Genomic DNA, 13,303 nt, shown 5'->3' with positions numbered 1-13,303 from the left:
TCTGTTGGGGAGTGGGGAGGGGTTCCAAGATGGGTTCCAAGAGTTTGGGGAGGTTGGGTCTTATCGTTGAGGGTCTACACACCTCTTCATCACCAATCCTGTCTTCTGCATCTGATGGAATCTGGGCATTCTGGGCTGATTCAAAGGCTCTGTCTCTCCCGGACATGGAGGGAACCACCTGTTCTCAATGCCATTGTTTTTGTGATGTTTACAGTCTTCGTCCCCATCTATCAACAAGAAAATGAAGTCCCAAAGGAGAAGGAAAGGTGGGCCAAAGAAACACCCAGGAGGGGAACAAAAGGAGGGGCAGAAGTAAGTCAGCAGATCAAAGGACAGAAGAAAGAGCAGAGGAGCTAGACATTGTGAACACAGTGGCAAAAGCAGGAAAATGGAGGAGAGAAGGACTAAGCAGACAGAGGCGAGGATGATGAGAGAAGAGCAGACAGCGATAAAGAGAAGTGGGAAGTGTTTAGAGGACTTGAAGACAAATTAGGCCTGGTGAATCTAGAAGTTGCTAGATAATGCATGTAACCAAGAGAAGTCAGCCATGGTGAGAGATGGCTAATAAGCATGATGAAAATGGAGAAGTAAAGTCCAAGAAAGATGGTGGCCAGAAAGAAATAAATAAATTAAAATGTTAAAGGGACAAGCAAGAGACAACATTCCCCTCCCTTCAAAAGCAATTAAATAAGAGTACGCATTATGAAATTTTGTATGACTATTTATTGAAGAATCATCTTTATCAATACATGTCAAGTTAAATGTTAGGCCCAAATTCTCAGCAAGACTGAATTGCATCATAGAAGTTCCCAGATTTCCTTTGCTGCAGTGTCACAGAAAGCTGCATTTCTTAATCAAGTTCAGGTTCAGGTCAAAGGGCATCCAATATTTTGTCCAGAGGTCTTTGCGGTCTATGGAGTCTATGAGAAGAGCTAGTTGAAAATTTTATTTGTTTATACTTTGGAATCAGATATAAAAGTTTCATTAATTTTCCAGTGCTGCCATAAAATAACCATAGACTAGGGTGCTTTGACATCAGAAACTCATTTTTGTACACTTCTGGAGGCTGGAAATCCAAGACTATGATTTTTCAGAAAAAAAGAGGTTCCTTCCAAGTCTCTTAGTTTATAATTATTAGTTTTCTCTTACTTGTGTTTTTCACATCATCTATACAGACCCTTTGTCAGATTTCCTTTTTGTGTAAAGACACCAGCCATACAGCCATACTGAATGTCCTTCTAAGACATCCCAAGGAATCACCTCATTTCAACTTAATTACCCAGATAAGGACCCTATTTCCTACCTCAAAGTCACAATTTAGGGTTCTGAGTACCAACTTAGGGCACCAACATATGAATAGGGTAGGAATTAAGGGGAAATAATTCAGGCCCAGAACTCTGGTGTCTGTTTCAATCTCTGTAAGACACATTTTCTTTGTTTCTCTGTTTCTGACTCTCCCTCTCCTACTTACCCAAATATTGATCTTTAGATCCGATATTTTATGAGCTCAGTGTAAATTTTGTAAGCATGTTATGTTAGAGCTACAAAAAATAATCAAACTATTCTCTCAGAAGCTATTTGATTGAATCCCTTCATTTTAATAATACTAAAATTCAGAAATGGATGAAGATATGCTTGACTTTTGAGCTTCCCTCCTTCTGTTCAGCAAAAAACAGCATAGAATTAACCTGGACTAAAAAAAAGAATTCTAAAATAAAATGATAGAGAGATAATGGTCACATAAAAGCCCCCACAAATTTAATATTTTCCTCCAAAAGGAAGGATATGGATAAGGGTAAGTGAGAGAGGGAGAGTCAGAGACAGAGAAACAAAAGGGTGTGTCTTATAGGATAAAAATAAGAACTGGATTTCCTTGAAAGTAAATAAAAATAAAATCACAGAATTTGGGTCTCAGAGATCTCCTTTAGCTACTTTGATTTGATTAACAGAACTAGCATCTTATACAGATAATGAAGCTAAAAGTCTCAAGATCATCAAAATTGTGGAATTAAAAGAGCAAAATGAGTGAAAGAGAGGAAATGCTCAGCTATGTGAATGATTACAATTGGGAGTAAGATTATGAAATCAAGACATAAAGCGTCTCCTAATAGCCTACTTTGAGGATGTTAAAAGTCCAAAAGAACTTCCTTTCTACTACATCCAAGTCTACCGTGCTTTTTACTTCAAGATCATCCTTCCTTCACGGTTCACTGAAGTCCCAGGTCATATCTTCTAATTTAATCTAAGATGTTCCTGGCTTAAGTTGGAAGAAAAGTTCCACAAAGAAGCATGTCAGAGCTCAAGACAGAAGCCACACTACTACTGGTTTAGTTGCAAATGGATGTTGTTTTATTGGAACAGACCAAAATGTCGGGTTAGTTAGTGACCGAGCCCAGCTGAGATTTCTCAGGAGACACTGACATCTTCTGCTAGAATAACTATGCTTTGGGGGCAGCACTGGGCTTGAACCACCACCCAAAAAGTGTTTGCATTATATGGATGGCTCTTCAAAGGACCTAAGTCTAATAGAAGACTGGACAGTTCATGTTCTATGGAAAAGTTCCTTTGAGCATCCTCTCTTTCCATTTTTCATAGATAACTGAGTAATTATCAGCTATATACCTTATATGTCAAGGATTTGAAGCACATATTTAATCATATAAAATGATATACTTCATTCAAGAGAAAGGGCTAAGACTTTAAAATCAAAAAGGCAATAGTAGGGGCTGGAGAGAGAGCACAGCGGGCAGGGCGTTTGCCTTGCACACAGCCGACCCGGGTTTGATTCCCAGCATCCCATATGGTCCCCCGAGCACCGCCAGGAGTGATTCCTGAGTGCAAAGTCAGGAGTAACCCTTGTGCATCGCCGAGTATGACCCAAAAAGAAAAAAAAAAAGGCAATAGTATTTGATGACTGAAGAATGCTTAGGTCACAGACTGGATTAAAATACACATATTTTTTGAGTGGCCATTATCAGCTATAAATCAATCATGATATATGGCAGTATGTGATTTATGAATAATATACATAAATAGAAGTAATCTCCTCCTAAGTAATAGAAATAAAATTGAAAGATTTTTCCCTCTATCCCTTAATATCAGTACTAAGCACTAAACTTTCTTAGTGCTTACTATGTGGCAGCCACCATTTTAAGCACTCTGATGTGTACTACATATACACACACATGCACACTCATGCCCATGATCTCAATTAATCTTCATATATGGCATAATGCTAGATGGCAAAAGGGATAGAGATAGGAATCAATGAAGGAAGAGTAGGAAAGAAAAGAAAGAGAGAGGGAGGAGGGACAAATAAATGATATAGGTATGTGAACAGTGGTACGATTTCAAAGTAAGTATTACTGTTGGCATGAAAGGATTTTTATTCTTGTATAGGACAGTGAAGCTAGTACAGAGTAAAACAGGGAAGTCACAGGAATTATGCTCTCAGGTGTCTGACATATTTAGAATTTGCTTTTCTTACCTAGATTAAAATGATTCAAGGACCTACTACTAAAGATGGCAACAGACTAAGTACTTTATAGTGAAAGTTATGTCCCTGTCAGTATCATCAGTGCTACCTTAAAGTGGGCAGAATAGTAATCATTGTTTAAAATTCTACTAATTTTTAACATGATGTCAGACTAAAGGAAATATGTAAGGAGTCATGGTGAGATACTGAAGTGTTGTAAGTACTTTTAAAGAGCATCTACAGTGTGCAAACTTCTATGATTGACTTGAAGGAGAGAGAAGGGTTTCTTCTAAGACTCAGGAGTTAAAAGTACAGAATCTAGAGTTGGAAAGCTGGGTTCAAATTCTGAACTTTTTTATTTACTCACTGTATGATCTTGAGCATATCATAAAAATGTACCCATGCCTCAGTTTCCTCATGTGCCAAATGAGGATGATAACTGAATTGACCTCATATAATTATGAAGACCGATTGAGATCATGGGCGTGAGCATGCATGTGCATATGTGTAGTACACATCAGAGTGCTTAAAATGGTGACTGGCACATAGCACTAAGAAAGTTTTAGCCACTGTTATTTCACAGTTATGAAAATTAGAGCCATCTGATTAAAAAAATAGGTCTCTCAAGTGGAAGTGGATCTCATATTAACAAAAACTTCAAGTCCAAGCTTTTCAACACTTTTTGACAATGTGGTGCTGAAATTTCAAGCATTTGACAAGCAAAGATAACTCAGTCTTTGACTAAGACCTTTTCCAACCCAGAGAAGCCCATTTTTATGAAGAATTCCAACTTAACTGGTAGCTCTGCTCTCCCAAGTGAAGAACCATTAACTGTCATTTTGAGGTCATAGAATGAACTTTTTGGGAAAACCACCATTTTTTTTTCAACCACTTAAAATCAAATGTAATATGTGTTTTCATTTCACGGTGCCTGGGGAAAATTTAATTGTAGCATGAACTCCAGCTCTTGCTAGTTTTAAGTAAAACTGCCAAAATAAATAGAAATGTGGGATATTTCCGGGCTCACACGGCTTCCGGGATATTTGAGTTTCTAGGACTGCCGATTTGGTGCCTTTCACAAGCATTTGATCTTCTTTCAAGCATCTCCTGAAAACAAACAAAACCTCAAACAGCCTCCAATAAGCATACTGCAAGGATGCAGGGGTAGAAAAGAAGGCAAAGAAATGAACTCCCAAAGAGTTTCTCCCCTTCTCTTTTCTCCATCCCCTGATCACCTTCCTCCCACTAGTCACTAAGAGGGAACAATATTTTCTTAAGCAATAAATTTACTTTTAAGAAAAATTTTTTTATCATTCCCTGGGGGAAGATGGGGTCTATACTGGTCACTTGCCTATAGAAAAGGAATAGGATTAAAAAATATATATTTACCCAAAAATAACTAGCTGATTTTTAATCCCAGAATACAGTTGATAAGTCTAAAATTATTGTAATAATGAAAGATAAATATTTTTAGATAAAGAAAAATGGGTTTTATAAAGATTTGAATAGTCATTACAGAGTTGCTCAGGATGTATATTCACCATAATAATACAAAGTCCAACTACTGATGCCTTTGAAAATCAGAGTCAGTATTTATTGACCAAAGCAAGACAAATCAACTTTCATTGAAATAACTGAGGTTCTTTAGAGCTTATTAAACTTCTAGAGCTATATGGTCAAAATTCAGCATCTATACCCTCAAAAACATTATAGAAGTCAACTCTCCTCAATGTCCACTTATTTGGATTCTTCTTTCTTGCCTTTAGAAAATGTTCCACTATTTTCATTCAGCAGCTAAAAGAGGTGAATTCTAAACAAAAATTATGTGTAGACTTGAGAATAAAAAACATGGGTCTGAGAGCAGTAGAGAGATTATGTGAGACAAGGGGCTCAGGTGTCCAAATCTGGTAGTAGTAGAACACAGCTAAAATTTCTCACCATCGTAGGAACATTTTTGACAGCTCCCATGAACTACAGCAACATAAATAACAAAAGCTAAAAAGTATTATGGAAATTTTTCATCTTTAGTTTATCAACTAAATTTAAACATCCATTGGTCATAAAACTAACTCTTTGGGAAAAGTGGATGTTTGAAATAAACTAAAAGGTACATCCTTTTATTATATAATTTTGTAAAAAAAACAATTTTAAATGCTTTTTGTAGTTATTTACTTATTATTACTCTATCAAGTAGTTTTTGGAAAAAAGAGGATTCTTTTATTTTCTTTGTTTTTCTTGTGTTTGTGGATGTGTGTGCATGCATGTGTTGTTATATGTAGTTTTGTGTGCCAGCATTATCATATACACTGAGGGTTTGGGGTAAATGATTTTCCAAAATTATAGGTAAAAAGTTTCCTCTGTAAAAATAATAAAGAGAAACTTCATAACTGCTTTTTTTTTCTTAAAGACCCAGGTTCTACACTTAAATAGAATAGTATACAAAAAAATCATTACTTGAAGGAACAGAGAGAGAATCTGTTTTCTTTCCAGAGTATCTCAACCACTTTCAACCAGAAATTAGTTATTTTTACAAAGTGCTAATTTGAAACTTTAGAAATATCTATGTCAGTTCTTAAACAAGGCAATCAAAAGTTAGTACATCCATCCCATCTTCCAATCAGTATCCTCTGTCCCTACATCTACTAGAAATTAGAATTGTTAGTAAGCACTATCACGTGCCTTTTCTTCCACTTATCCTTTCCTTAACCATCATCTAACTTTTTCTCCTTGCTCTGACAGAGGCCTTTATTCCTGTTGGCAAAGAAACGTGTATTTATTTAAACAGGTCCATGCCACTATCACTATTGAGGCAAAGAGAAGCAATGACTTACACTCTCCTCCTTGCTCCTCTAACTTGCAGTCAGAATTTTGTAACAGGATGCTCTTTAGAAATAAAACCTATGAAATGATTAGTACAGTTGTAACTCCTGTCTAGTAACAAAACTCCATTGCTTCCAATGAGAAATTACAGAATTTTGCATCAAACCCAAAGTGACCCAATGATCCATGCTTCCAAGCTGGGCTTCATATTCCTTTTTTTCACCCCACAAAATTCTGTGTTTAACTATATAAACATTCTCTTGGGGCTTTTTGTCTGACCATCTACGTAGGGTCAAATAATCAAAGATCAACCAGCCCTGCCATCTGTGAAAATATGACATGCTATTTTTACAGCTGTAGATAACAATTATGGCAAAACAAAAAATTCCAAATGATTAGAAATAAGACCAACACAGGGGTTGGGGTAATTTTTTTCTAATCAATTGACAAGTATGGAGTTGGGAAGCAGTGTTCATCAATATTTATGTTGTGTGTGAGTAGGGGGTGCTCGATTAGTTCATGAGGCAAGACAGGATCAGAAGAAATGAAAAGTGTAGATGGAGTAAGTAAGAGGAGGAGGAGGAGGAGGAGGATGGTGATGGTGATGATGATGGTGGTGGTGATAATGGTGATCTTGCTGATGATGATGATATTGCTGCTAATGATGTTGGTGAAGATGTTGATACTGATGATTTGGTCCATACTTATTTACCTGGGCTAGTATCAGGTCCTAGTTTTTCTTTCTGTAAATAATCTTTGTTTTCTTCTCCAAAAGAATACTAGGATATGGTTTGTAGAAGTGCTTTTGGCACCCAGCAACAGTTTTGAATTTTAAAAACTGTATGCACCCATGAATTGTCTTTGTGCCATTTTTGGTCTTGGGAAAGCACTGGCTGGCACCCTGCACCTTTACTTTTATATGCTGAGGGCACACATCAACCTCAAAGAGACGCAAATCACTTTCACTTGTCATAGTGTTATTTTATTCATCCTAAAAGTTCACCAGAGCCTTCCAAACTTCCAAGATTCCTCTCAGTTTGGTGAGGAGGAAAATTCAGAACACAGCATTTCAATGTTCTGCCCAGATATGTCATACACAAAGAGTGAGTAGAGAAGGGAAACACCCTTTTCTCCTAATCCTGTGAACTCATCGCTGTTTCACTGAAATGACACTAAAAGGTACCAACCCTGGGCTTCTCAAATCTCCAGAAGAATGCAATTATGTTTTTACCTACACCTTCTTAAGCACTCCCACATAACTGGTCTGTAAGATGAAATAATGACATTTTGGAAGCTTAAGAGAAGAAAAAATAAATCAAATCCAGTTTTTAGGTAAGAATGTGCTGAAACTTTAGCATGTATCAGTGAAACTGTTAGAATTTGGTGTTTCATTTTTCTAAAATACCACAACATTTGAACCTTTTGGCAATTTCAAAATCAATTCCTTCTGGAGCAGCTAGTGTGCGTAAACCATTTTTTATTTGAAAAATAAAAAATAAATGCAAACAGCTAACTAAACAAGCTACTCTTGTAGCTGGTCTAAGCAGCTGAGAACCCTAAAAGATTTTCAACCTCCTTCAAGACTATGAAAAAAAACATAAATACCTCTTACCAGTGAGGGAAAATACCCTTCAGCATTTTTTCTCTTTTATTTTCCAGGATTTTAAGTCATTTTAGTTAGTGATATCTTATATTATAGACAAAACTATTTGAAATAGTTTGATGATATCCTTTGAAGAGTGAGAAAGTTGCTTAATCAGGTTAATCTTGAAATAATCATGGAACCAATTCCAATTCCAATCATGTTCCTAATTCCTGTGATTCCTGGAGACATACCAGTCACAAAAGTAAAAAAAGGAGAGTGATGTATCTAAAATCTCAACATTCAAGGGAGTACTGTGCTCCCAGCAGATAAGTACTCTTTCTCCAGCAGCACAGGATGTGTTTTGTTATCTGTAACTATAAAAAATACTGGGCGTGGGGGTGAGTGTCAGGGGACAATATTTATAGCTGGTATTTCTTAGGCACATTACATATGAAAAGGGTATAAAGAGTTATTTGCCTTTATAATCTTCACTTTTTACCTGTAAATATTAATTATCCCCTTTTGTACCCCACATTTGCCTGAAAATGACTAACTGGCTTTCTAAGGTATTGTTTAATGAAATGACTAGACCGGAATTCAAACTCAAGATGGTCTTCAATTTGTGAACTATGTACAGTGCCGTTTCTTCTGCATTTGTTAAAATTTACCATACCATGGTCCATCAATTTTAAATTTTATCAGAAAGGATTTCTAAGTTCTTTGTCCTTGTACAGACCAGAGCAGAAAATAGGAGTCATACAAGGGTGGCTGTGGAACTAGATTCTATATGCCACCAATCTATGCTGTGACAAGCATTCCATCATTTGCTACTTTTCTCAAACCATCTAGCATCTGGGGAGGAGACAAAGATACAGGAATCCTGCTACTTGCCCTCATAGAATTTACCCTGCAGTAAGGAAACAAACAGTATACCCACCCTTCAACAAAGATAGGCCCAGAGGGGGGCTCTGATAGCACAGAAGCCAAGACAAACTGACTTTGCTAACAATCAAGTTAACAAAATGGATCCAAACCAAGAAATAGATACTCTGCACACAGAGATAGATAGGTTAATAGATAATATGGTTCAATGCCCAGTAAATATATGAGGGTGACTAGATACAACCATAATATTATGAAGCAGATGCCCTGACCCCTCGCTTGTTCTACTGAAGAGGAAACTAACAAGGAGAGAGCAGACCATGATTGACAAGGGTCCCACAGTTACCATGTGGAGAGTTGGGATCTAATCCAGGTGCATAATCCCATATCATCCAAGAGTCAAACTGATTTAAAGGAGCAAGGATTTTCTCAGGATAAATGTCTGCATGAAAAAATGTAGAAGCGGGTAGGGGACCTGGGCAAGCTTATCAGGGTGCAAAGTACATGTAAAGAATAGGAAGGAGAGAGGAAGAGAGGGATGGTTGGATGGGAAGGTGCTATATTGTGGTAGTGTAAGAAAAGTTTAGCGAAGTTGCTGAGATGCTCTGGAGTTTCTCAACACTGGTTAGAAACAGAGTTCTGTGTTTCCTAGGAGGGCTCTGCCTCAGTATCTACACCAGACTGAGTCTTGGGCTAATAGGAGGGGCCTGGGACAAGTAACGATAGTCAGAGGAAGGGGTCTGATTAGGGAATTATGAACATTCCTCAAATAACCACAGAAGAGAGCATAAGTGATCTCCAGCCAAAAGCGTGAGGTTAATCAGATCAACATGATATTCAAGCAACATCCTCTCCCTTTGTCCAAGAGAAGGCCACTCCTCCATAGCATCACTCTCTCCACACATGTAATTCATCCTCTGTTTTTATAAGTCTCACATTAAAGTATGGACTAGACTGTGTGGCACTTTCCTTGGCTCCTAGTGATAAGAGGCTTGCCCAACACAACTCGAATTTGAACTTGTGATTCCCTTAAGTAAAGAGATAACACCTTTATCAAACTTAATACTGAGGCAGCTGACTCCATCTCCACAATCGTATTCATCTTCTAGCCAAGAAGTAAGGTAACCAGGAGTCTACCCTTTCCAACAGGTAAAGCCCTAATAAATGAGCTTTACATTCCATATAGCTTGTCTCCGTCTTGCCTTTTGCGGAAAATCCATGTAGAGCTTGAACTTTAATGCTGTGCAATAGGTTGCTAATATCCCAAGTAGGACAGTATTTTCCCAGGATTTGTATAGAGTACCAAAGTTTTCATAAACTTTTTGTCATACAATACTTAATCTGTTTGGAATGGGTGGAGATGGAAACATGGTCCATTGAAAAGTCTACTGTTTCCTCCCTGAAATGTAAAGAGCTTATTATCATCCTTCTTCTACATTCTGACCTTCTGGCCAAAACTCATAAAGAAAGAGGGCTTCATTAGTTAAGTACTGTGCTGTTAGGTTTCTATTGCTAACCACCAGTGGGACTCAAGTGACCCTTGTGTTGAAGGAAGGCATCCATTTCCAGTGTAGACTTTTACTTACCCTGTGAACCAGTATTTTTTATGCTCTCAGATCATGAAGAATTCATGGCATTATCAGCTATCATTATTGAGAAGAGATTTAGACCTTGAGGCATCAGATACAGTTTTCCCAGCACATAATAAATATTAAAATTTCAGATGATATGGGTATCTTATTAAAATAATAAATGTCTTTATGATTAATCCCTGTTGGCTGGAGTGACAGCATAGTGGGTAGGGAGTTTGCCTTTCACGTGGTGGACCCGGGTTCAATTCCCAACATCTTACATGGTCCCCCGAGCACCGCCAGGAATAATTCCTGACTGCATGAGCCAGGAGTAACTCCTGTGCATCGCCGCATGTGACCCAAAAAGCAAAAAAGCAAAAATAAATAAATATGATTAATCCCTGGTCTATGTGTTTGTTCTATGTAACGTCAAGGAAGCCCCCAAATCTCAGTGAGCCTAGATTTATTGTGAATGTCTGCAAATAACATCACTTCATGAAGTGGTGGGGAAAAGTTGGCGAAACGATTATGCAAACTTATGATGTGCTCATGTTAATCAAGATTAATATAATTATTATTGTCAATGTCATTAACACTCCATGATCTTAATCGAAAAGTCTGTGGGTAGCTTTCCCTGGGAGTAAACATGAGAGGGCATCATGGGGGAATGTGAATGACCCTTTCAGAACATTCTCCCACTTCTTAAATCTCTACAAATATGTCACACAATGTGTAATAATGCTTATCACAAATGAAGTCCCTCTTACCCATATTACCGGGAGAGCTGGCTAACCTTTCAAAGGAATACATTTCTTCAGCCAGCATCCTTGAGCTAGAGTGAGAAGCAAAGCGGTGTTGTTTTCAAATAATCTTACCTTCCCCCCACGTCAATTGGAAACAGTATTTACTCACTACTGTTTTGCTTTTAAAAATATGTCTAGTTGTGTACTAGAAACAGTTTCAGCTGGCTTGTTTGTCTTGGACAAGCTGTTGAAGTGAAAATTTTTTGCTTAGCTAAATGTGGGACAGTTTCATAACTCTTTAAGAAGTGCATGGAAGGTGAGTGCCAGCTCTGCCGGCTGCTTCTAACATGTCTCCACTTGCCGCCCATTGTCACCGGTAGCCAGAGTAATTAAATTAAGACAATGAGCAAAGCAACAGATGCAACTGAGACCAAATCCCAGAGTGCTTTTGTTTTGTCACTGTCATTGTCTGCAACAAAGAAGTCGCACGTGAAAGCCTGGGAAGGAAGCCAAATGGAAACCAGACAACATTGACATTGCAGCTGGGTTTGAATGGCCTCCGCCTTCAGCGTGTGTGTGCATGGGAACGGCCGTGTTTGGAGTGGAGGGAGCTAGACTCAAGGGAGCTTCTGCCCATGACTTTGCTGTGATTCCTAGACAGACCTGGGGGTGGGGGTGGGGAAGGAGACTGGGAAAGACCAGAGGATGCCTCTGCCCCAAATTTATATTCTAAACCTCTTCTTTCAGAGTAAAGAAAAAGAATCTCCAGCCAGAAAGATAGTACAACATGTTTGTCTCTTTTTTCTGCTTCCTGGGTTGCATCCTGGGTACCACCAGGAGTGACTCCTGAGCACAGAGCCAGGAGTAAACCCTGAGCACTGCCAGGTGTGGCCCAATACTCCCCTGCACCCCTAAAAAAATAGAGAGGAAAAAAGAAATCTCTGTTGGGGACAAAAGATAAGACCAATTCGATTGACTCAAAACTTTTTGTAAAGCCCTGATTTTTTGAAAAAGAAAATATTGAATAGACCTGAAATTTTTCTAATGGAAATTTGGAATTAAAAGTTAAGAGTTAAGAGAGAAGATTTTATCTGGCTTTTAAGAAAAGAAGTTGCTATTTCATTCCTAACTGAGTTTCCTTCCTCTGGGAATTATGCAGATTCTTAATTGTTTTTTTCTAAGCTCTTAAGCAAACAAACAAAAGAGTTAAAACTTGCAATATGTTTTTGTATCTGTTCATTAGTTAGTTATTTGGTAACAGCCTATGTTCTCCAAAATAGATATTTGAGATGAGGACCCATTGAGAATTGAACAGGAAATTTTGAGGAATTTGGGTTGTTAGCAATCCTACCCTGCAGTTTCAAAGGTCTCACTCCACATTTTAGGAAAATTACCTTAACAAGGCAGAATAAGATAGAGGATGAGGAATGCAAATAGAGAGCTGGAGAGATTGCTCAAGGAGCTGAGCACTTGCTTTGTGTGCAAGACTCCCATTCCACCCCCAAAGCAAATGCCCCCCAAGCACCGTCCTCAAAGACCTCAGGCACAGAACTGGGAATACTACCTCCTATCCACAGCACCTCTGGGTGTGGCCACCTGCAAAAAAGGAATGCAAGCTTACTTGTTATTCCACAGTAGATGCTTTGTACAGCACAAAGAGAAGCAGACTTATCAAATGTATGATCACTGGGGAAATTTAAGTAGGTTCTTTGGGGGGGAATGTTAGGTGACAATCTACCTAAAGTTTGCAGCATTCTGTAGTGGAAATTATGCCAGCTATTTGAATGAACAGTTTCCTTCTATCCAGGTTGTGCAGGATATTAATCAGCAGTTTACAAAGTGCAGACTAGATTTTATGAAGGATGTGGTGGCCACCTAAATGTTCCAGGTAGAGCTGAAAAGCATATGTGGGGGGAAAAAAAAATTCCAAATCCCTATGGGCCTTGCCAATATCTATCATTTTCAGGGATTGAAAACTGCTTCTGCCCTAGTTTACTCTCCAGGTCTCGACTTTGGAGGTTACCTAAGATCCCTTACAAATCTCTAAGCTCTAGGTGAGAGGCATTTAAGCTCTAAATGAGTAGGCATTTACCTTAGCGAGGAGGCAGACTTTGGAGATTCCAGTCACCATAATGCAACTCTTATTTTGAATCTGGATGGAAACATCTGGGGATAAGAAGCACTCTGGCTCTTTGAGTCTTGTTTTGTACCAATATTTGTCCACTAT

General features: G+C 38.2%; 1 protein-coding gene across 3 annotated transcripts in view; it reads left to right on the top strand.

Moving 5' to 3' along the window:
- Nucleotides 1-13,303, top strand: part of IGF1 (insulin like growth factor 1) — a 78,436-nt gene that overhangs the window by 57,529 nt on the left and 7,604 nt on the right. Inside the window, exon 4 of one of the 3 annotated variants that reach the window (XM_012936127.2) lies at nt 215-266. The exons of 1 other annotated variant lie outside the window; for it this stretch is intronic. In XM_012936127.2, coding sequence (XP_012791581.2) covers nt 215-266 — 52 coding nt within the window. Of the gene's footprint in view, nt 1-214; nt 317-13,303 lie in introns of those variants that run through there. One more of the 3 variants, XM_004602776.2, reaches the window with a different exon arrangement.

Source organism: Sorex araneus, chromosome 10 (genome assembly GCF_027595985.1).
Source record: "Sorex araneus isolate mSorAra2 chromosome 10, mSorAra2.pri, whole genome shotgun sequence".
In the NCBI taxonomy this organism is placed as follows: Eukaryota; Metazoa; Chordata; class Mammalia; order Eulipotyphla; family Soricidae; genus Sorex; species Sorex araneus.
This window is presented reverse-complemented; position numbering and strand designations above follow the sequence as displayed.